The 24,351-nt window shown below is 42.9% G+C and overlaps 2 protein-coding genes across 4 annotated transcripts; both read right to left on the minus strand.

Annotated features, from left to right (window-relative positions):
- Positions 1-718: 718 nt before the first annotated feature.
- On the minus strand, positions 719-9,526 carry adap2 (ArfGAP with dual PH domains 2). Its single transcript, XM_082529230.1, has 11 exons — positions 9,237-9,526; positions 8,645-8,769; positions 8,447-8,538; positions 8,117-8,205; positions 7,768-7,880; positions 6,469-6,618; positions 6,275-6,358; positions 6,114-6,176; positions 5,729-5,806; positions 5,410-5,638; positions 719-1,102 (listed from the first exon to the last, which is right to left on the minus strand). Exons 1-11 carry the CDS (start codon positions 9,322-9,324, stop codon positions 1,074-1,076), a joined length of 1,140 nt encoding a protein of 379 aa, XP_082385356.1. The 5' UTR covers positions 9,325-9,526; the 3' UTR covers positions 719-1,073.
- Positions 9,527-9,552: 26 nt separating this feature from the next.
- atad5a (ATPase family AAA domain containing 5a) lies at positions 9,553-22,236 on the minus strand. Of its 3 annotated transcripts, XR_014276164.1 has the most exons (23): positions 21,859-22,236; positions 20,634-20,697; positions 18,712-20,534; positions 18,533-18,608; positions 18,282-18,428; positions 17,134-17,266; positions 16,782-17,042; positions 16,555-16,703; positions 16,206-16,356; positions 15,710-16,018; positions 15,378-15,474; positions 15,174-15,256; positions 14,954-15,090; positions 14,692-14,869; positions 14,307-14,459; positions 13,992-14,213; positions 13,844-13,908; positions 13,549-13,738; positions 13,300-13,433; positions 11,122-11,948; positions 10,864-11,022; positions 10,481-10,640; positions 9,553-10,445 (listed from the first exon to the last, which is right to left on the minus strand). XR_014276164.1 is itself a non-coding variant. In XM_082529228.1 (22 exons), exons 2-22 carry the CDS (start codon positions 20,682-20,684, stop codon positions 10,562-10,564), a joined length of 5,421 nt encoding a protein of 1,806 aa, XP_082385354.1. In that variant the 5' UTR covers positions 20,685-20,697; positions 21,859-22,236; the 3' UTR covers positions 9,553-10,561. The 3 variants fall into 3 exon arrangements, 2 of the variants coding, with proteins under 2 accessions (XP_082385354.1, XP_082385353.1); XM_082529228.1 differs by having other exon boundaries at positions 9,553-10,640; positions 15,710-16,015; XM_082529227.1 differs by having other exon boundaries at positions 9,553-10,640.
- Positions 22,237-24,351: the final 2,115 nt, after the last annotated feature.

Consider the following 24,351-nt stretch of genomic DNA (forward strand, 5'->3'; position numbering starts at 1 on the left):
ACATGAAAAGAAAACACTCTGTGCTGCTCCCTGGATTTAAAACGTGGAAGTGCAATGATTTGGCGTCTCCTGCCTGTCCAAATAAAATATTAAAAATTAAAACTTTACTAAAACAAGCAGCAAACAATATACCTGGTTTTATGTGGTTGATAAGATGACTGCTTTATGATGATATCTATATTTCTTACCTTTTGTGAACAGCTTTACACGTTAAACAGCTCAGCTAGTATTTTCCCCCAAAACAGGATATATGGACAAAGCTGGATGAAGTGTTTTCATGCCAAGGCATCGTAGTTTCTGTCAGGCAGCCTGTTATATCAGTGCTGAGGTTTTCCATCCAGCCATGTTCTTCCACATTCAGGGTGTTTATGGAAGCATCAAGTCAAATAATGTTTTATAAACGTTATTTTGTTTTCGAGCTCATGTTCAAATTTTCATTGGATGGATGCAGTGAAGGAAGACATGCACATAGTTGGTGTGACAGAGATGGATGCAGATGGTCCGCTTTGGCGACCCCTAAAGGCAGCATGAGAAATTTTTCAGTTAAAAAATAAATAAATAAAAAATAATTGAGGAACAAGAAAGAGCAAACACCAAAATGGCATTAATTTAAAAAGCTGTGATATTGTGACATAATCTTGATTCATTAGCATCATTTCTAATAAGTGTTTGCAATTTGTCTGCACATGGGAAAAAAAACCTTGCAAAAAAGACACCATTAAAAAAAAAAGACATTTATTTTGTGGCCATAGTGTCATGTAGCATCTTCACTTTCAAATATAAATGTATCCACTCATTAAATATCCAAAATAAATTTATTAAAATTTTGAAATACATTCATATACAGCATGGGTGTACCCAGTGATATATCAATGCTGATCAGGTGTTTAACAGCAGAATGCATTTTATGTATAATGATAAACACATGTGAGGCCTTATTTTAGCATTAGAAACAGTGTCAGTTGAAGTGAGCGTACTGAAGCCTTTTAATGCTCTGCACAGCATGAATCAGTCAGTACTGAGAGTCAGTGCAGCCGACAGCAGGTCTGTTCTCTCGCTCGCAGCTTCATCGATCATCGCTTATACTTCATGACGGCTTCAGCTGGAATGAGAAAGAATATCATTAGAGCTTAACACACTAACGATCAGCTACTACAGCTTTCTATAAATGATTACAGCTGTAGCAGGGAGGCCAGATTGCTTGAGGCACTTTGCTTTTGCACTGTTACGAGCTACATTTAGAGGATAAGCATGCCAACTAAGGGCTTAAAATATTACCTAAAAACGTACCAACACCATATCTGAATGTGCTAAACAAGGCCAAAAATACATACTGTAACTGTGATAACACAAGATGCTTTTTTTCTCTCTGCCTCTTCTCGGACAGACAGAAACAGCTACAGACAGCATGTGTCTTGCTGCTGCACACTATATCTTAAGTAAATACATGTCAAGGTTCCTTCATTGAAACCAAATATAACCCTAGTTAAAAAAGTAGATGGGAGTGTGCTGTGTGAAATATAAATAAAAACAGATTCAAATGATTTGGAAATATCAACTTAAACACATATTTTATTCACAGTAGAACACAATAGATAATGAATCTTTAAACTGAGCAGTATGTGGTTTAGCATACTGGATGGGAGCATGTGTTGCACTAAAACAGGGGTGGGGGAAGTCCAGGCCTCAAGGGTGGTCAGGTGTGTTGACCAGGGTGATATCTAAAGCCTGCAGGACACTGGCCATTTAGGCCTGGAGTTCCCCCACCCCTGCTCTAAAACCTGTATGTATTTTCAGCATTAATGCTGCCTTTCTAGATGCGCAAGCTACCAATTCCATGGACACTGATGTGCCTCCATACCAACAGAGATGCAAGCTTTTGAACGGAGACCCTTCACCTTCAGAGTAAAGGTTGCACTACTGTAATGGAACTGGTTGAAGCAGTAAAGCTGGAATTTTTGAAAGTGAAAGTTCTCCATTTCCAGTTTGTGTTGCACTTTTTTAAGTTTCACTGCAGCTCAGCCAGTAGTTAGCAACACTTATCAAACAAAATGTCATCCCTGCAAGTCCATGTGCTAGCAACCAGAACAATCATGAAGAGATTTTTAGTGCAGATCCTTCATTGTGAGTGTGTCACCTAGCAACTACTCGCCAATCAGGGAGGGGATACACATTTTTCCCTAGTGACCATTGGTTGGCCAATCGGTCTCTAGGCCTGGGTGAGTGATGCCTTAAAAAACTAAGGTCCAGAGAAGGTGGCAATGTTCCTGAAGTATAAAATTTTTTTTCTTCACAAAGTACAACTTTTGTGTGGACACGGTCGCCCCTGCTAAGACGGTACGGTGTTATCCTAATAACAAACCATGGGTAACACAGGAAGTCAAAGCTGTCCTCAACATGAAGAAGAAGGCTTTCAGGAGCAAAGTGAAGGAGGAGATGAAGGCAGCACAGCGGGAGGTGAAACGCTGCCTGAGGGAAGCAAAGGACACCTACAGGAGGAAGGTGGAGCAGAAGTTGGAGAGGAACAATATGAGGGAGGTCTGGAATGGTGTGAAAACCATCACAGGCCACAACACCAAGAAAAGCACAGTGGGGGGGACTGTGGAGAAGGCAAACGAACTCAACAACTTCTTCAACAGGTTTGACCAGCCCACAACCCCCCCCACCCTCACCTTCACTACAGAGTCCAATCCCCACTCTCCTACCTCCCTCGCTTCCCCCCCTTCCTGACACCATGACACCCCCCTCCTCCAATCCCTCTCTCAGCAGCAAGACATCTCCCCCCCTCCCCTCTTCCCAAACATCTCCCAGTGTCACAGTGGATCAGGTCAGGAGACAACTGAGGAAGCTTCGCCCCAGAAAGGCAGCAGGCCCAGACAAGGTGTGTCCTAGGATGCTTAAGGCGTGTGCTGCTGAACTTGGGGAGCCGCTACAACGAGTCTTCAACCTCAGTCTGCGACTGGGGAGAGTGCCCGCCCTATGGAAGACATCCTGCATCGTCCCGGTCCCCAAAAAGAACCGGCCCAATGAGCTGAATGACTTCCGACCGGTGGCACTGACGTCACATCTTATGAAGACTCTAGAGCGGCTCTTCCTCAACCTCCTCCGACCACAGGTACAACATGCCCAGGACCCACTACAGTTTGCATACAAGGCGGGTGTCGGAGTGGAGGATGCCATCCTGTACCTCCTACACAGAGCCCACTCACACCTGGATGGGGGAAAAGGCACGGTCAGGATCCTGTTTCTTGACTTTTCCAGTGCCTTTAATACCATCCGGCCCTGTATGCTTCAGGAAAAACTGAACAGGATGGAGGTGGACCCCTGCCTGGTGGCTTGGATCTCCGACTACCTCACCGACAGACCACAGTACGTCAGGCTGAAGGACATCACGTCTGACACAGTGGTCAGCAGCACAGGAGCACCACAGGGAACTGTGCTGTCCCCTCTTCTCTTCACCCTGTACACCTCTGACTTCTGCTACAACTCTGAATTATGCCATATTCAGAAGTTTGCAGATGACACGGCCATCATGGGGTGTATCTGGGATGATCAGGAAGAGGAGTACAGAAGTCTGGTGAGGAACTTTGTCGCATGGAGTCACACAAACCACCTGCAACTCAACACCTCAAAGACTAAGGAACTGGTTGTGGACTTCGGGAGGTCCAGAGAAGGTCCACTGCCGGTTCAGATAGAGGGGGAGGAGGTGGAGGTGGTCAACAAGTACAAGTACCTCGGGCTGTGGGTGGACAATAAACTGGACTGGTCATGCAACACAGAGCACCTGTATAAAAAAGCCCAAAGCCGACTGTACTTCCTCAGGAGGCTGAGGTCTTTTAACATCTGCAGGAAGCTCCTGAGGATGTTTTACCAGTCGGTGGTTGCTGGAGTACTTTTCTATGCTGTGGTGTGCTGGGGGAGCAGCACAGCAAAGAAGGACTCATCCAGGCTGGAGAAACTGATCAGGAGGGCTAGCTCTGTGGTCGGCATGAAGCTGGACACTCTGGTGACAGTGGCAGAGAAAAGGACATTAAAGAAACTGATGGACATTATGGACAATGCCAGGCATCCTCTGCACATGGCCATTAACAACCAGAAGAGTCTGTTCAGTGACAGGTTGCTTCTCCCAAAGACAAGAACTAACAGACTTAAAAACTCCTTTGTCCCACACGCCATCAGACTGTTTAACTCCTCTCTGGAGGGGAGAGGGAGGGGAAACAGGAGGACAAAGGAGGGGGGAACAACTAAGCTGTAGTGCCTCTGCACCTCACTGTGCAATACCTTTTGTGCAATACTTTTGTAAATAGTCAACGGTGCAATAGACTCAATACTTGAAATGTGCAATTCACTTGTATTTTTATTTTTATTCCTATTTATTCTATTTATCCCCTTCGTATATTTTATTTATATTGTCTCTGTATTTATATATATGTGTGTGTGTATAACTCTGTAACTTGTGTCGCTGCTGTGCTTTTTTGGAAATCGAATTTCCCAGAGGAACCCACCCGAGGGATTAATAAAGTTCTATCTAATCTAATCTAAAAGGAAAAAGGCAAAATTGCATTTTTGTGCGCAGCAGTGAGAAAACCATAAAGCGCGACCAGAATCATGACTGGACCTAAAGATAATGGTCATGCAATATAGGTTTTCAGCCACACTGGCCCTCGAGGCCTGGAGTTGTCCACCCCTGCCTTATAGGGACTGGAAACAATCCCAATGATGGATTAAATCAGCGGTGTGCAATTCCAGGCCTCGAGGGCCAGTGTCCTGCAGGTTTTAGATGTGTCCTTGAACCAACACAGCTGATTTTAAATGGCTAAATTAGCTCCTCAAAATGTCCTGAAGTTCTCCAGAGGCCTGGTAATGAACTAATCATGTGATTCAGGTGTGTTGACCCAAGGTGAGATCTAAAACCTGCAGGACTCCGGCCCTCGAGGCCTGGAGTTGCCCACCCCTGGATTAAATGGTCAGTAATGGATTAAATAGACAATAAATAGTATTTTAAACTATTTACTGTCATCACTCTCCATCAGATGTTTGTTTTACAGCATTACACAACTTTTTCAAGTTATTTAATCCCCCTCGCCCAACTTTTTTTAAAATGTGCTCCTGCCATTAAATTCAAAATGAGCAAAACCCAACACATTTTCCCAGTTTCAACATCATAGATAAGAGATAAGATTTTAAATTTGTGCAAAATATGTCATTCTGCTTTTACTGATAATTTCCACAGTGTCCAAACGTTTCTGTAAAATGGGGTGATGGTTATGGGTTGTGCCTGTGGAGGATTAAATAGTGGCCATGTACGGTATTTAGTTAATGGAGTTCAAGTTTTCCTTTGAATACAAAGAAAAATAATATGGAAAATTGGGCACCAGCATATTTAAAGCACACTGAAGTCTTGCTTACTGGTATAATCCTGGGGTGACATGGGTCTGGACAAAACCTTCCTGAGCGCTTCCAGCCACTCCCTCTGGTCCCTCTCCTGCTCGCACATGAAGACGAACTGTCGCTCGGGCGTTTCCACCATCAATCCGCACTTCCACTTGTTTCCCCGGGCGTTCAGCGGGACACACTCCCTAACCGAGTAACCTTTGCACTCTGTGCCGATAAAAATGGCCCCTAGCTCCTCTGCATCCTACAACAAGAAAAAGCACGTGACTCACATACTTCATAGGTGTACAGTGTGGGGTTAGAGTGAGATGGAAAAAAGAGGTAGTGTCCTCACCAGATGGCCTTTGAAGTAGAGCAACTTCCTGTTTTGAGAGTCTAAAATGAACCACCTCCTTTTGAATGACTCTGTTTGCTGCGTACAAAATAAAATAAAAAGCATTTGATTTCAAAAATAAAATGTGCATTTGAAAAATGTGCTCATCAGACTTCATTTCCTCAAAACCTCCTATCGCACAAACTGATTCTTAAAAAAGAAAAAGATTCGAGCTGCACGCACATGTGAGTCAGAGTCTAAAAGAGGAACAGAAACACATTCAGATGTACTGATCACACATAATGTAGTCACAAACAAGTTTGCTGGTGAGTGTGAGTAAAAATCAAAGTAAAAGAGAAATAATATAGGCGTGCAAATGACGCTCAAGTGACTTCAGTGAGCTCACCATAGGACCCGTCTTTTCCATGTAACCCTCTTTGAGGTAGTTTCTTGTTATCATTGGTAACAGCTGATGAAGACACAAGACAGTAAACATGTCAAATACTAAAATATACAAGCTAAAAACTGACATACAGCTGGCTTAAAATGAAATAGTTTGACACTTACTTCTTCATCGCTTCCTGTCGGGTAGGCCGTCTTCAAGTACGCATAGCGAGCGGCTCGAATCGCGTTGTACCATGTGACTATTTCCTGAAGTAAAGCAAAAACAAAAACTTTGAGATTCTATTAGAACCTCAAAACAAGTATATGAGACCTACCAGGTGTTAATATTGATGCTATAGACGATCATGTCGACTGACTTCAGAACGCTCATGATAAACGTAGAGGTTCCTGGTGTGATCCCTGTCTTGGTAGGTGATCTGCAGTCCGTTAGGATGGCCGATCTTCTCTGGCTGAAAGGTGGCGTTCAGGTCCTTGATGGATATTACAGCTTTGGGGCCTTTAGACTCCTGTAACAAATACACAAGGGCAGTTCAGATTTGGAGGCTTTGTGCTGCTGTTTTTACACTTGTCTGAGCCATGCTGGCTGCAAGTGGTGATTACCACAGGCGCATAAAAAGTGAAGGATCCCTGGTTGAAGCCCAGAGGGAGGCATAACAGGAAGGCATCCAGTTTATACAGCTGTTGTTGCTGGAAAAACTGGCTCAATGTCACTTAGATCGAAACTGCTCAGCATCAGTTGGAGCACAGACATTCATGATGCCCAGAGGATGAATCCAAATTACTTTAGTGATCTTCTCACTTTTCCTCTAGTTCTTTTTTAACTTTCTTTTACGTTTATGAGAGCTATAGTGAAACGAATTGCATTAAAACTCTTCTGAAACTCTACGCCTTAACCGGACACGCTCCTCTCTAGAAATGTAACAGCATGTCGCCATTATCACAGCTGCTCAGGTTTATCTGTGGCGTTGACCAGTTGAATAGGCTTATGTCATAGGCTCCACATGGATTCAATGCAGATGCAAATAATATAGATAAGGCCCCGTAATGTGTAAGGGACACTTCATGTGTGCAACTTCTTATTATTGCTGCCGTTATCTTGTTGTGAGCCATCCAAGTTTATGAATTTCAGATGGAAACATCCACCATATATCGAAGTGAAATTAGTCAAATAAATCCTAAGATAAGACTATTGCTTCCACAGTGTGTCTTTTATCCCATTTCCCTCCTTTCACCTCAGCTGGCCATGGCAGATGGCTGATTATGGTAATAACCTGATAATCTGATAAGCATCTGTGGACGAGTACCAAAAATCTCCTTGTTTGACCTTTAGCGGTAAAACTAAAACCAAATTAGCTGAATTTCCTCCAGTAAATGGTGACCGTTGCCTTTATAGTTGCTGGTGTATGTGAAGCTATAGGAAACTGATTGACTGATTCTAAGGTGGCTTTTCTGCTTACAATAGATCTTTGAAGAAACATTTGAAGCTGTGTGTGCAAAAGATAAACAAAGAGCTTAGATACAAGATCTAATTTCTTCAACACAAGCAATGATTATGCCATAATAACTACACATCTTGCAGTATTTAAGGGTCATCGCTCTTGGTGATTCATGTTCTAGCGGGTGGTGTAACTGTGTCAAAGCTGCAGGGAACTCACATCTTCTTTGTTGTAGTAGCTCAGGGTGAATTCTCTCTCCGACAGCACGAACTTTCTCTTCAGAAACTGTGTGTTGTCTTTGCCTTTCTTCAACAGTATTCCTTCATAGAACCCTAGTATGAATCCAAGAGAGTCACAGGGGAATAAGAAAAAAGGTTTCACTTAAAATGAAAACCTTCTGGTTGCTCAAAGAGACAGTGGCTAGATTTCACTTCCTGGATGGTTCATTGTGCAAAGAACGGGTTTTTCTGGCACAGTTCTGCATGCAAAGAACAGGTTTTCCTTTACCCCGATACTGACAAGAATGTGAGCCCCAAAGAGTTCATAAGTAAATCGTTAAAAAAGTCACCTGTGGTGTATGGAAGCGGTGGATACTTGGTCTCTCCTGTGAACTCCTTCCTCTCGTATTTAGCACGGATCCACTGCTCCCTGAGGATACTGTGGATCAAAGTGAAAATATAAAAGCATTCACTGTTCAATAGCAATGTGTTCTTACAAAAACCTGAATCATTGAAGCTTGATTTAGCAGCAGAAATTCATCTATATTTCTCTTCTACAGCCAGAAGCTCTCACTTCTCTACTTTGTGGCTCTGCCTTGTCAGCAGTCTGGTATTACACATAAAGGATTCTGCCATGGCGACAGAGGCTGGTAAATATCATCATCCTGGAAAAGACCTACTTGCAGTCTTCCCGCTGGGGTCGATAGTAGTACGGTGGAACAGCTTTCTCATATTGAGCCTGGGCCCTGGCATTGCCATTGGATTCCATGAACTTCCACCCCCCAGAATAAACACACACACACACACATTAGGATTACACACAGACACAGTCTGATACAGCACAAATAGAGGTGGGTGACTGATAAAACAGTGATCACCTCTACTAGTTTGTCCTCCCAGAAGTCCAGCCTGATAGATTTGACATGGCTGGACAGGCTGCGGTGGATCCCGGAGCAGTTCAGACACACAAAAATTCCCAACTTGTAGGAGGCCCAGTCCGGTTCTGGGAGAGGTGAGAAGAAGAGACATGACTCAGATAAATACTTCTTCCCGCCACTCTATTAGGAGGTTAAGAACATATAAAAAAATCTAATCAATCATTTAAGATTTCCACTGAAATCTGTAAATGTTTAGTTCACAATTAGGCCTCATCTATGCCCGGGAAAGTGACTTTTGAGTTTTTAAGTATTAAGTTTTCAAGTTCAAAAACAGGAAACCCTTTTCAGCCCCTCAATGTCAGCCCATCACCAAGCTTTAGCCGTGACGGACATGCTTCAGGGTGCACGCGTTCACGCAGAGCAACAGTCTTTTCAAGCCTCATAAATAACATTAACAAACCGGTTAAACTGCATGAAAATAAATCAAATCTGAACATCTCGAGGCCTCTGAGTAGTACCCGCACATCAAATTCGGATCCGCGCCTCACTTTATTTCGATAACAAACGTACCAACGTTTATATATTTGCTTACCGGGCTCGCCGCAGTCAGCGCACCGGCTGTTGTCTGACTGTTTCACCAGTTCCAGTAAAATCTTTTTGTTCCGCTCACGGTTTGCCATTTCTCTGCACAGTCAGGCTCATACACTGATGGATCCCGCGGTTGAACTTGAGCGTGGCGGTCACATGGTGCGACAAACAACAAAAGGCGACTAAGAAAAAAAATTTAAAAAGAAAGAAAAAGTGGAACTTGCGACAGAAGAGTTTTGGATGCCTCAGCGCGAAGCGGACCTCCACCCTCCTCCCTCTGGAGCGCGTCCAGCTGCGAGCTTGTCACAGAGGGTGCTCCCTTTGATTTTTTTTTTTTTTTTAAAACAATGCACCTTTGTGCACAGAGCACCCCTGCTGCTCTCTGTGATGAAGGTAAAGAGGAAACTAACCACAAACCGGTCTGCCCGCCGCGCAGATGCGAGCGCGCTGCCAATTTACACGGAAGCCTGTTAAATTTAGCAGATTTATGACACCATTAGGCTTGTTTGGATGATAAACGTTTATTGCTGTGTAAGGAAATCCCCACTGTGGTGAAGAAAGTGTCCATATTTAAAGCATTAAAGACAGCAAAATGACTGAAGATGTCACAGTAAGCTTTGGATCAAGAGCTGCACGTCTTTATTAACTGTATGAACCAAAAAAATAATAAAAGAAATAAATCAGTGACAATTTACACAAATACAGAAGCAAGATTTATTTTACATGTTAATCTCTTACATGTGGTGTAAAGCATGGAGCCCGTGAAGTTTTTTTTTTTTTTCTTCATTCCTTTAATTGTAAGTTATTGTGCAGAAAGATGTGCTGGCTGCAGACATCTGAAGCTGCCAGACATGCATGTGCACTTCAATTCAGTAACTTACAAATTATATTTTGCACACACCCACACACGAGGGACCCCAGGGGCTTAGTAAGAAGAAGAAGAAAATTTTTTTTACTTCATAAAAACAGCACTTTGCAAAATAAAAACCACCGATACGCATCCCTATAGAGCACTACTGTACAAAAATATAAAGATGACAAAATTGTAAAATTTTAGTTTTTAGAGCACCAAAAGATGACACAAGTGAGGTTAGTTAGTTGTCCGTCCTTTAGCTCAGATTAAATCTTTACTATTCAGTCGCCTCTATGTTGGTACCAATGTGGAAGCGGTCCTCTGTGCTCACACGCCTCTGACCGTGTGCTCTGTCACCATCTCAGAGGATGACACACACTTATTTAGATCTGTACACCAGTCCTTCTGAGAGCCAGAGAGTACTTATTGAAGGCCTGTGTGTGACTGTGGAGTCCAGTCTGGTCGTCTTTGTTGTTTTAGGGGAAATCTTCAGCGAGCAGCTGTAGAGTCCTTTTTTCGAGACCCAAGTGGATCGCGTCGAGGTAGTGCAGAAACCTGGAGGAGGCAGAAAATAAACAGCTCAGCATTATCTGTGGACTCATATAAATGAATTGCATTAATGCACCACGTTTTATTTTATTTATTTGTAGCCTCATATTCAAATGTGACAAAATGAAACCTCACTACCACCGCCGTCATCTTTACCACATCCTGCCAACGGTTCAAATCCAAACCCGCCACCGCTGACCGGCTGAAGGAGCAGCAATTCTGTCCTCACCTTCGCTTAACTTTGCCTTGCTCCTTAAGCTTCTCGGATCTGCAGATGCAGCGCATGATTGGTAAATAGTCCAGAGCAGCTGGTGGACTGTTGCCAAGTGTACCAAACACTCCTTTCAGCATCAGACTCTCCATCACTTCTCTCCTCCGCTCGACCAACCTGGAAAGCAACACCGGACATCAACGTCAGCTAAAACCATTGAAACTACTTTTACACGTTTGTTGGGCAACGTGGCATTTTCTCGGGGTCCAAACTCACTGTGGCTCTGAGGGCCCGTCCTGTGTGAAGCTGAAACATTCACGATGAGCAGCCACGGGGAGGCTGAGCTCTGCTGCAGCCTCTTTGGCCAGCTCCCCTTCCAGCTGTCGTGTTCTCTCCAAAGCCTCCTCTGCTGATACCCGGAACTTGCGGAAGCTCAGAGCCTCGACCGCCGCCTGGATCTCCAGGCCAGTTGCTGTCATCGAGCTCCCTCTTTCAGCCTCCACACTTGACTCGTCTGTCATCCCATCTTTTATGACCACACTTACAGATGACAGACCTCTGTGACTGTCAGCCCTGTCGAGCAACGAGTCCATGCAGGACATGCTGTCTAAGAAGTCTGCTATTGATTCCAGACACTGTGACACTGGGAGGCTTTTTAAGCGCTCCTCAGGAGTCAGCGGCTTCCTTTTAGCCCTTTCTGAAGCTTTGACTTTCTCTTTGGCCTGAGGAGCGTTCTGAGGCTTACAGAGAGAAAGAAATCTATCTTCTGAGTCTGAGTCAGAGTTAGCTCCAGCTTGGTCAGGTAGATGGTGTCTCCTCTTGTTCTTCCTCATCCTGTTAGACATTTTGACTGGACTGTTGCTGTCTGAGCAATCAGCTGACTCTGTCGATAGCAGCGTGGATGACGGTTGCTCTTTCGGACTGGCAGAAGGCTGGTCTTGCGATACAGAAGCGCACTGCTCTGGGTTGCGGGTAGAGGTAGTCAGATGTGTGAGCGGCAGAGGTAAAAGGAGCTCCATGTTCGAGTAGAGCAAGTCGACTCCACGTCGTTTGCAGTCCGTCAGCAGCTCCCAACAACTGGGCTCCTCCACCAGACTGTGGCTCTGCAGAAACAACACACACTCAGTCATACTGGACACGCTTAACTCCAGCTCAGCTCAAAGTGCTGTGCGAGTCCTGCAGAACTATAACAGCATTTGAACTTTCAAAACAACAAACTGTGTCTACTTTTTCCTCCTGTTAAAGCCAGACATTATTCAAAGTGTGGGGCCATATAAGCGTCCAATACTACTCTTCAAAATAAAATTTTCACCCCTTTAAACACAGCACATCATTCTCCTTATTGTCACGATTGATGATTTCCTGAGTGAAATCATCAATCGTGGAGGTGATACGAGGAGCTGGTGATGTGTGACCCAAATGTAAACAAAGGACTTCAAGCGTTGCAAGGTGCTCTCACTTTCGGCACTCCATATGAGAGGAGCAGCAAACAGGGGATGGAAATTATTGATGTGGTTATGTGGTAGCTGGTTACAAGGCACAACATGTGAGGTAGAAATATATTTTTGTTTTATTACGTGAAAATACTGTGCATCTCCTGGAGGGTTTTAAGGTTATGTTACTTAGGAAGTGTGTCATCACTGAGAGCAGCTTATTGGAAAAGAAGGATGAAGGATTTTTATTTACTGACACTTTTAACTGCAGCGTCTAACAGGAAGCATCGATACGACAGTCCGCGTTTCTTCCTATATCGTCCACTCCTTGATTTCACAAAAACATTTTTCCCTACTGGAATCAGAGATTCCTTTGGTGTAATTTAATGTTAGATCACAGAACGATGTCCAACCTACTACTAGTTAATTCATGTTTCTGTTTGTCACTGCAGCCAAATTACCTGTATGAGATTTTAATAATATTGACTAAGTCCACACTACAGATCAGGGGTGTCAAACTGATTTGAGTAAGATTAAAGTTTGAAACTGCCCTTTCTGTCAGTGTACAGAGGTTTAACTACACATTTAATCCCTGAGTAATCGGCATTTCAACAGAAAGAAATCTGTCACTGCGACTCTTTGGGCTTAAATTTTAAGAAGTAAATGTGTAAACTTATAGAAATCTATTATCTCATTACTTTAATGCAGGATGAATGGCCACAGGAGCTCTTTATCAGCAGGAAAAGCTACAAAATGCGTGTAATACAATTAAAAGTCTGACATTTCTGTTCTGCTTCACACTTTAGTTACAAACTAATGTGCACAGTTAATGTGCTTTTATTTGATAGTGTATTTCCATACATCTAAAATTAACTTGAAAGAATGAGCAGCCTGAAGGTACGGTGAGTAAACTTTCGGTGCCCCTGCAGTGACAGGAATTGTTGCCTGAGTACCAGAGCCACGATCCATTAATAGACGTGACTGCCTGTTATGCACTCTGCGTGGTAAATAAACAATTTACCTTGAGCAGCTCCAAAACATCTGTCTCTTGTCCATTATTGAGCAGGCCCAGCTTGCTCTCAGTGCAGCCAGTGTCACAGGGAGGCAGGGTGGATTTGTCTGCTGCCTCTTCAGCTTCTGGCTTTACTTCAGTTTCTAATAAAATGAGGGAGAAAACACTTTTAGAGCGAGTCACAGCTACAGAAAATTATTTTATTATGCAAAAACAGAAGGTATTAAAAGCTCAAACTCTCCCTGATCATCTTCTTACCATTTTTGCCCGTCGGCACTAAAGGCCTTGCCCCGTGGCGGCCGCCTGCACTGCGAGTCCAGAACTGCAGCTGCAGCAAACTCTGCCTGATGTCGCAGCCGTTGAGTCTGAGCAGAGACCGGATGTCCGCGGGGTCCGTCCTCATGTCCTCAGCCAAACACAGCAGCTGCAGGTAACTGCTCACGTTCAACTGTAGCAGGAAAAAACCCAAACAAACAAAAAAACCAAACATGAATGCTGGGCTGAATGACTCCATCAGAGCCGACACAATCAAGCCGAACAACCCTCCACTCACCAGAGATGGGGCCTTGAAATGTATCTCCTCAAAGGTTCCATCAAACATGCTGCTGAAAGCCGGATCTACAAAAACAAACATCATTTAAACTCAATATGCAAACAGTAGATAAACACACCGTTAGCACAGGCCACACTGAAAGACTAACCGCTGGTCGTGAGGACGACTGGCCTCTTAGTCGTCGTCATGAACGTCTTGATAGCAGCTAGAAATCCAGAGTCCTCGTCAAATATAACATCCACTTCTTCAAACAGGATGAGCGACGTTGCCGTCTTCTTGCTCTGTTCTTCGCTGCCCTTCTCTTTGGGAGCTGGTGGTGATTTCACAGGAAGGACAGCCTCATTTGCTTTCCCAACTTTCTTGGAAGCAGCTGGAAGAAGAAATGAAAGAATAAAGTCCCCAATTAAAACCCTTCATGCAGGTTTTATCATCAAAGAAGATTAAAATGTACCCATCTGCTTACCTTTTGTAGTGTTTTGTGGCTCCTTGGTGCTGGACGCTGCTGTTTTAAAGAATTTAGCTAAAGAAACTGGAGTCAGGCTTCCTTTTTTAACACCTCTGGGCGACTGTGGTTTCCTGGGGGAGGAAACCACCCTGCGAGGGGAGTTCAGCTTTCCTGAAAGACAAAGTATTCACATCATTTATGTTAATGAGAGTGTGGGGAGTGAGTTGGAGGGTGGGGTGGGCTGCTTTTAACTATGTAAAGCACTTTGTGCTACATTTTTTGTATGAAAAGTGCTTTATAAATAAAGATTGATTGATTGAATCAGAGAGTCATCTTGTAATATTCTCATGCAGATTGTGCAGAATGTAAAATTTAAAAAAGAGAGAGTGATATTTTCACATACTTGGAGAAGATCCAGGCCTGAGCGAGCCGGTGCTGCTGCTCGTGCCATAGCTGTTGAAGTATGTGGGTTTGTGGGCATTGACCCCCTGACTATCCACCTGATGTGACTGAGTGGCTTCTTTCAGCTGGGACAGAATAAGACGACCACTTCGCTGCGATGAAGCATTCACCTCAAACACCTGAAGAGACAATTTAGGAACTTAAGTTATCCAGGTATCCATTGAGCAAACGCATCGCATCAGAGTCACGTGACACGTCTGTACCTTGAAGCCCAGCTCCTGGGCACAAGCATACACTGCAGCAGTCTTTCCTACTCCAGTGGGTCCTGTGATCAGCACTGTGTTACACAACATGTCCTCTCCATCCTGGGAGTCGTCCTCTCCACCGTCCCAGTCTGAGTCTGGGGATTTTAAAAAAAAATCCCCAGAGTTAAAAGAGCTAAAAGTAGTAGTTAAGATTTTTATTGTTGTTCTTATCGCTCACCATAGCTGCCGTCCTCTTTTTTCTTCTCCTTCTGCTTTTTTCTTTCTTCTCTGTCAGCACGGAGTTTCCATTCCTTCAGCCAGCTAGCCGAAAAAGAATATATACAGTCAGTATTTGATCTCCATACAGTGCAGATTTTTTTTTTTTTTTAAATGAGAGGCACAGCATTATAAAAACGAGTCATCTACATCTGCATTTCCTCACCTGTGCAGCCTCCTCACTGAGGCGGTGTTGCCTATGATGTCACTGGAGTGTTGTGGTAGATATTTGTCAGTCCAGAGCACGTCCTCCTTCACCACATCTGTAGGAAAAAACAAAACAAAGAATACACCAGACTGAGTTTCAGATTTTAATCTGAGGATTTATATTTGCAATTACTGTTTTTCTTTTTTTGGCCAGTTGGGGGCAGCAGAGAACAGGCTGTAAAACAAACTTCATCTCAAAAGCAGATAAATACTGATATATACTGAGAAGAACTACAGACTCCTTTAAGGTAACAGCAGTGATTCAGAACACACACAGAAAAGCTACCACACCTTTTTTCCCAGTGTCCTCTCCTGAAAGCAAGTCCTCTACTATGCACACGCTGTCATCGTCAGGTGGGATGGGAACAGGATGGAGTGGAGGCTTGGTTTTCTCTGTCGCCTCGTCCTCCTCTCCTCGCCTGGATCTCTGAGATCGTCTTGTACGGCCTCTACGCTTCGTTGGCTCTGCTGTGGAGACGTTCTCCTCTGAATGGTTGGATCGCCGCTTTTTAGCCACCTTTGCCGTATTTTCTCCTTCACTCGTTCTTTTCCTCTTCCCTCCCGCTGGTTCAGCTGCATCTCTGGTCACAGCCTCTTCTTCTGAGAAAGGAAAATTCAGTATTTGTTCAGGATAATTCAAGACAAGCACATTTGTCCCATTTTCACTCAAACAAGGCGAACATTAATTACAGTCAAAAGGACTAAACAGACTGTCATTAAACCCTAAAACACACAGCTACTGCAGTTTAACACGTGTCCTTGCACTTATCTGCTTATAGACACTGACCTGAGTGTGTAAACTGCTTCTGATGGTCAGCGCGTTTCTTCAGGAAGCGAGCGATGAACATCTGTGCAGGGAACTGAGGGTTGCTGGTGCTGAACTCCTCAACTAGAAGCTGACGAACACTTTCAGAGATCTCAGGTCTCCAGCCTGAACCCTGCAACCAAAACAAGTCCACTCTTTATTTATCCCAGTACAATACAGCCAAAAGGGGGTTTTAAGCTTGCATTTTCATATAAACTCATCCTTTTTTAAAAATATAACATTGTTATTATACATGTGCCTTTAGATGGGAGGGATTAAAGCTGGATATTAAGTGATGGGTGTTGAGGATCAGGTTATTAAAACAGTGTACCCTTTTACAAAAGCTCCGACAGGCTGGTGCAGTCTTCACACAAAGCGAGCTGCTGACTGCTGGCAGAGGTTTGGATGTTTGCCTCCAAAGCTCTTTTAGCTGACAAAGTAATGAGGACTCGGGCCATGGCAGACTCCAGAGAGAGCAATCTGTCGGTATGCACAGAAATTAGGCTTTGCCTTAAAACTCCAACGTGATATTCGACTACTGAATATGAATCTGCTTACCGTTTGGTGGTTGCCTGGTGTGTGTCACTAGCTGAAAGGAGGAACAGGAGGCAGAGTACGCCTCCTTCGTGGCAGCAGTCTTGGCCATCTGTTTTTTAAAGGACTCGGGCAAACCGCTCTTCAGGAACTCTCTGCGCGCCCTGAAATGCTCATCATCCTGCGAGTTCTCCGAGCCCTCGCGGCTGCTGTCATCAAAGATGGAGATCACGGCTGACACCTTGCGAGCAGTCTTGTCTTGGCTGTGTGAGCCCACTCTGGAGCCTTAAACAAAGGAAACACATATCTGTTAGAAGATATTACAAAATAAATCAATAAATCACAGTTTTAGCTAAGAGGAAACTATAAAAACTACCCGAAGAGGCTTTGCCAGGTGGGGCGGCTTTGCCCAAAACATCATTCAGACTGCGTAAAGGCTTCTGGGTTTTCATCTTTTCAGGTTCTTTGAGAGGAGAGGCAGTCTGGTCATCAACGCAGATGACAGAATCCTGACAAACACAAACAAACAAAAACACAGAGAGCCTTTTTTATGGTGTTGTATTTTAAGTTTTACTCCAGAAAGACTCATGAGGGCGACAGCGAGGTAATATTTAGGCCTGATGCATTAAGACTGATAACTGTTCAGATTTTTAAACCCAGATTTTAAAAACATCTGGGTCAGTGGTGACTAATGACTGAGGATTTGTTTCAGGTGGAAAGTTATGGCATAGGTTTGAAATAATGACCCCTCTGAAACCTCTACCACAGTGAAATGTGTCTTGAATGAAGAACTGACGATCCATCCCCACCTTTATCTGCACTAGAGCACTTAATTAATAATAATAATAATAATAATAATGGATTGCTTTTCAAGGCATCCAAAGCGCTTTACAATACCACTATTCATTCACTCTCACATTCATACACTGGTGGAGGCAGCTACAGTTGTAGCCACAGCTGCCCTGGGGCAGACTGACAGAAGCGAGGCTGCCATATCGCGCCATCGGCCCCTCTGGCCACCACCAGTAGGCAAGTAGGGTAAAGTGTCTTGCCCAGGGACACAACGACCAGGACAGAGAGCCCAGGGATCGAACCGGCGACCTTCCGGTTACAGATGCGATTCCCAACCCCCTGAGCCACGGTCGCCCAATTATGCACTATACTGTATGTAAATGTTTAAATTTTACATATCTTCCATTGTTCCTGTCAGTGACAATAAAGATCATCTTAAAGTAACTTGCAATCGACATCGAAACCTCACATGTAAATGTTCTCCGAGTAATGTCTTATAATGTCATAAGACCCTTAAGGACAAACTGAGTAAACATCCACAACATGACTGAGAAATAAATGTGTAGTTTAGTGTGTATTAACACACGTGTGTATTAGTTACGTTCGATTTTGTAGTCTCAGTAATCTGAGACCAGTCTGCCTTAGTTCTTGTTTACACAGTCACGCAACACCACTCACTCATAGCCTCATCTTAACACACACTTCATCTTCCTCGCTTGCCACTGACTCTACCTCATTTTCACAGTAGCTCCTCTTGATGGAAGTTCGCGATGATCGCCTCAGAGAGCTCTTCTCCAAAGTTTTTTTATTCTGCTGAATCACTTTGGCTTTTTGCACCAACCTCTTGGCCTGTTCTCTCTTCTTAGACTCACTCGATGTCTGAATAGGATGAATTAGAACAAGTGTTTAATTATCTTCACACCACAATTATGATGGTTTAGTATTTTTTCCCAAGGTCACAAAATAAAAAATGCCATGCTTACTTTAGTAGGCAAAGACGCATTTATGCCTTCAGCCTTTGATGTGGAAAGATTTTTACTGGATCGCGTAAATTTCATCCTAAAAAAAAAAAAAGAAGAAGAAAAAAAACATTACACGTTTTCATTTTTATGTTAAAAATGGGTAAGATCAGGAGGCAGATTAAAGAAAAAGCATGCGTCACCTGATTGGACTCTCTTTATCGTCAGGCGGGCACATCAGCTCCGATTGAAAGACGCCATATTTGGACGTGCGGGTCTTTGGGGTGGACATCTTTATGGGGCTGTCCTCAGGATGAGGTAAAGCAGTAACATCAGTGTCCTTTGACTCTGTTTGAGTTTGTCTCCTGGTTTTTCTGAGAGGACTTGTTGGGGTGGTTTCAGGTGTTTTCTGCACTACGGCCTCCCGTCTGGATCTTCTCAGAGCTGGCACGGACGGAGATGTGGTGATGGGAGACTCTGGCCTTTTCTCCTCGACCTCAACAGTCATGTTTGGCGTTTCTTCCTCAGCAGCAGCAGGAGACGCACTCACAGTCTCCTCTCCCTCTTTAGCTTTCTTTCCCCCCTTTTTTGCTGGTTTCTTCTTAGTGGCTTTCTTTCCTTGAGAGGGTTGAGATGTTTGCTCAACAGTCAGCAGATTTTCAGTTTCAGCTTCAGCAGCTTTATCAGCAGCATCCAAACTTTGCTCTCCTGGTTGCTTCTGCTTGCTTTGGCTCTTGACAGGCTTGGATTTGGAGCCGTCTGCAGTGGGCTGCTTAAAAGCGGCCATGAACTGCTTCCTCTCGACTTCACTGCACTTAGGAGTGGATTCGCTCTCAAGCACTGCCAGCTCTAGATCCTCCTCCTGGAGAACCACGTTGGATTTCCGTTTGGTAGTCAGAGAAGGAAGCTGCTGTCCAGCCTCTGCGAGAGAAGGTGAGAATCTCTCTGCAGGACTACGCGCGCCTTTTCTCCGGTTGAAGATGGAAGCCAACTTTCCCACTGCTTTGCTTGGTTCTTGTTTTGGTGAGACGTGCACTTGAGCCTGGATGGTGACAGTTCGGGGTGAAACCTGAAATGATGGCGACTCCTTAGGAACCATGTTTTCTTCAGATTTGGAAATATCCAGCTCACCTAAGTTTGTTTCCTTTGTCTCAATTTTTATTTTACGGTCATCATCTTTTACTTCTTCATCTTCTCTGTCCTCTTCAGCCTCATCCTGATTCTGACTCCGCACAAAATCCTCAAAGGAGATTCTTACTGTGCTGCTGTTCAACTGAGAAGACTCATCAACATTGACCTCCGTGCTTACATCACGGAGAGAGTTCTCAGTTTCTGCTTCTTTCTCCTCTGGCTCTGACTGCTTTGCCTCTTGTTGCTGCCTCTTCCTGGTATTTTGTGGTGTGGTTTTAACCTGTTTTGCTTCATACTTTGATGGTACAATCGGAGACAACTCAATAGTGTTTAGTGCTGTTTTAAGTTCAACACATTTAGAACCATCTTCCTGATCATCATCTTTCTCAGCCTGCTCATCCGTGATAATCTTAGTGGCATTCCTCTCTGATGTTTCTGCAGGAATGCAGCTCTCAGCACTAACCTGGGCCAGTAGAGCTGCTGTATCGCTGCCAAGGACTCCAAAACTTTTAACTGCATCTACAGCCTGGTCTTTGCTTTCATGGGATTCTTGTACAGTCACGCAACTTGACTCCTCGGTGGAACTGACACCTTCAGCCCCCACAAGTTTCCTTGAAGCTTTGCTGGTTTTTCGACCCCGTTTCTGAGACAGCTGTTTCACCGTCTCCGAATTGTTGTGTTTTTCTGCAAAATGAGGCCTCCCTGCTTCTTTAGTTTGCTCTGGTGAGCTGGTTTTCACTTTACAGGATGGAGCCCTCTTGCTAAAGTAGTTCATGATGTTGTTGGAACGTGGAGGAGAGAAGGGTTTCTCCACAGGCTTAGGCACAGGAGAGAAATAGTTGGTGATTGTTTTGACAACAGGACTGCCACCATCTTTGCGAGATTTCTTGCAAGGCTGCAAAAGAAAGACAAATTTAATCAAAGATAAAAATGCAAGGCAGTTAAAAATAGTTGGTGCATTTGATGCGCTGCTCAAATCAGTGTCATAGCACACCTGGCTGTCAAAGTCCTCAATGACAGAAGGCATAGCCACAACACCAGCCATTTTCCGACGAGACCTAAAGCAGAAAGAAATAAAACACTGTTACACAAAACTCTGCAGAAGAACAGATCAGCAAAGGCACATCAGAGATTCAGGTGAAAGTTTAACTACTTTCCTTTTCCCAGAGACCCAGCCATCCTGTCACCTGACATTTTCTAATTTTCCCTCATACTGATTCCTGCCAAGGAGCAGTCTCTCCTCCTCTGTGACTTTACTATTTTTAGAGAAAATAATAACTACAAGCTACAGGTGGGACTCACCAGACACTCCATAATATGATATTATCACAATACTTTTTGATGTTTTTATTTTATTTTTGCCGAGTATTTCATTAACATATATTGAGATCTTTGAACCTTTTGTTAACTGCAAATGATGACCTCAAAGTTAAACTTTGTAAATATCCAATATTTACAATAACCAACAGTAAGTCAGTGTTTATAAATTAGATGTAACTATTTGCAAACCTTAAACGAGTAATGGCAGGCAGTCAAAGTCAGACTGACTGCAAAAAGGTTGCCTCCTACTAGGCAACCTGTGCAATCCAAATTGGTCGTGAGTGGGCAATCTTTAGTCACCGCAAGTTGCAATCAGTCGCTGAATGTGAAAAATTCACTACAATCACCAGGCAGCGAGTCTGGTGGCAAGAAAAAAAAAGGACCCGGAAAAATAACAATGGGGAAAGAAAGGGGGGGAAATGAAAATCAACAATTAAAATAAAGCTATGTGCAGGTTATTTGTACTTTATATGATGCATCTGCATTCAGGTATGTTCTGGATGATTTAGCAGTTTTCCTTTTATTTTGTTGCGCGGATTACGAGCGTTTATTATGTTTTGACATTGTGATAAAAGCATGTGGTATTTACATTCAGAAATATTAATAATTACTTTAACACTAAGTGTATTTACAAGTGATAACACAAAGCCTTTCCTTTTCTTTAAAGTAGTGTTCTGTCAGCGCTTTTTGTCAATGTCACGACAGCCAAGTAGAAGTTTTGCTAAAGCACTGTCAGTATGAAAAGGCTGATAAACACTAGGCTCACGTGTCTGTTACTTATGGTGTTCGCGAACAACAACTAAGCTGTAAAATGATATTATTCCTGACATGGCGCCCAGGAACTTCCAGTTTTGTGCGACACAAGAGAGAGAAACTACGTAAACAAAGGAAACACTCACCGATGAAGCCGAACCGGAACTTGCTGCAAAGGTTTGTCATTCACGTCTACGACTGACTGAACAAACAACTAAACATAAAATCATCGCGTGAGTCTGTTTGGTGCTAAAAGAAATATGTTACTGTAAAACAACAAGCTAGCTGTCTTCGCTAGATGCTAGTCTAAAAGCTTCCCACAGATCCCAGAAGTGCTCCAAACATTTACCAGCGTGTCAGACAAGTATATAAGAAGGCAAAGTGCTAAAAGGTTACACGGATATTTTCCGAACTGCTCCGAAACCGAACCAAAGGTTCGTATTTCTTCACATACTGCGGCTGTTTCAATAGCGCGCCAGTTCGGTTGTGAATCAAGAGCGCGAAATATACACGACCTTTGGCATAGCGTCAGTCCACCAATCACAGGGAAGAAAACGCCTCCGTCATCAGCTGTCCTAGTCCGCCCATAACAAAGATGGCGTGTGGCGTCGCCTTCAACGGAGAGGTAAAATAACGACAGCTCCCTCTAGTGTGAGCATTTCACGTTTCACAAAATTATATCCCATCCATCCACGTAAAAGCTATTAAAATATAATTTTTTGTGTAAATTACACTTATTGGGAGAAAAAGCTAAAGCTAGTTGTTAAAAAATGGTTCCAAAATATTTAAAATACAAAATAGATCAAGGAGCTGTTTTTATTTTATTTTTTTTACATTTTATCCCAACTTCTTGATAACCATATTTCATGTCAAACAATTACAATTCATTTTATAATTGTGTCTTTTATATTGTTACACCATTTTTTTCATCACATCAATATGTTAAAGATGAAGAATAATAAATGTTTTTTCCCCAAAAACATATCAGCAACCCTGTTACTGAAGCTCATTTAACCTGGATAAGGAAGAGCAAAACAATTCTATGACCTGAAAAGAATGATTGAGTCAGGAACCAGTTTACTTTGGTATATTTTGTGCTTATCCAGTCTTTTGAGACCCGACTGAGCGTCACTCTAACCTGTTACCCATACAACCAAAAGAAGGCAAATTAACTTCAAAGTTTCCTACCTTTATTTATATAACTATATTCACCCAGACTTTCACAGCCTACTGTTCCACTGTCAGTAAGTTTTTCCAAGAAAACACTAATATTAGCACAGATTTAAAACCCTGTCACTAAAGAGAATAAACAAAAATTACAAACCTAGAAGTTGATCCTGTTTTCCTGGACTTTTTCAGTGGAAGAACCATTTCAATACTCATCCAAGTGACTTCTTCACTCTCAGCTGACTGCAGGTTTCCCCAACCTTTTAAACAGTACATTTGCATAATAGGTGAAACTAACAATGTCTAACAATGGGCAGTTTCATGATTGTACCATTGATTGACCATGAGTACCATTCAGAGAGTTGGGGAGTGGACGCAATCACAGCATTGTAAGTTGGAGATAGAGGTACACTTAAGGGGCCTAGGTATCTTTTCCCTTTCATGTAAATGACCTGTGTTACTCTCCGTCCCTCTGTTCCTCCCTCTCCAGGACGTCCACATCCTTCACATTAAAGAAATGGCAACTGGCCTGTTAGTGTACATAGACTGGGGAAGTATAAATATATATCTGGATCTCTTCTACAGCATGTTTTTTGTCCTGTCTTCCTTCTCTCACCCCAACTGGTCGCAGCAGACAGACGCCCCTCCCTGAGCCTGGATCTGACGGAGGTTTCTTCCTGTTAAAAGGGAGTTGTTTTTTTTCCACCACTGTCGCCAGTTCTTGCCAGTAGGGGTCATATGATTTTTGGGGTTTCTCTGTATATATTATTGTAAGGTCTGCCTTAAAATAAAAAGCGCTTTGAGGCGACTGCTCTTGTGATTTGGTGCTGTATAAATACAATTTTTAAAAAAAAAAAGGATTTTTGAAGGGCCTATATATGAAATAAAGATATGTTTATGATTCTGCATATTATATTATATTATATTATATTATATTATATTATATTATATTATATTATATTATATTATATTATATTCAATCTTTTCCTTCTTAGTCACTTAAAGTATGTTTATAAAACTGTTTATTGTTATTTATTTATTTTTACAATTTCTGCTTCCCTTCTGGCCAGATCTTTCTTTAAAAAAAGACATTTTTTATGTCAATGACACTTTTTACCCGGATAAATAAAGGATATGTAAAAGTCTCTGCTAAAAACTGCAAGCAGACCTTGTGCAGCAAAGAAGCGCCAGGCCATCATACTACCACCACCACGTTTGACTTCCAAAAAATGAACCTTTTTTCCTCATCAGTTCATAGACTATTAGTTTATATATAATATATATAATTTCAATTTAATATTATTTTATTTAATATATTTCTTGGGGAATGATACGAACCTTTGTGTTCTTTTTGCTCTCCCATGGACGCCATTTTTCACAGTCTTTTTCTTATTGTTGAATCATGAACTTTGATATTGACTGAGGTGAGTGAGGCCTGCGGTTCTTTAAATGTTGTTCTGGTTCTCTTATGA

Source organism: Aulonocara stuartgranti (genome assembly GCF_965226115.1).
Source record: "Aulonocara stuartgranti genome assembly, chromosome: 4".
Taxonomy (NCBI): domain Eukaryota; kingdom Metazoa; phylum Chordata; class Actinopteri; order Cichliformes; family Cichlidae; genus Aulonocara; species Aulonocara stuartgranti.

Coding starts and splice junctions, on each gene's coding strand:
- adap2 (XM_082529230.1), bottom strand. CDS start 9,324: ATGGCAAACCGTGAGCGGAACAAAAAGATTTTACTGGAACTGGTGAAA. Junction 8,539..8,644: donor GGGAGGACAAACTAGTAGAG/GTGATCACTGTT, acceptor GGGGGGTGGAAG/TTCATGGAATCCAATGGCAA. Junction 7,881..8,116: donor ACCGCTTCCATACACCACAG/GTGACTTTTTTA, acceptor GATTCATACTAG/GGTTCTATGAAGGAATACTG.
- atad5a (XM_082529227.1), bottom strand. CDS start 20,684: ATGGCTGGTGTTGTGGCTATGCCTTCTGTCATTGAGGACTTTGACAGC. Junction 18,609..18,711: donor GATAAAGAGAGTCCAATCAG/GTGACGCATGCT, acceptor TTTTTTTTTTAG/GATGAAATTTACGCGATCCA. Junction 16,019..16,205: donor GAAGCAGTTTACACACTCAG/GTCAGTGTCTAT, acceptor TTCCTTTCTCAG/AAGAAGAGGCTGTGACCAGA.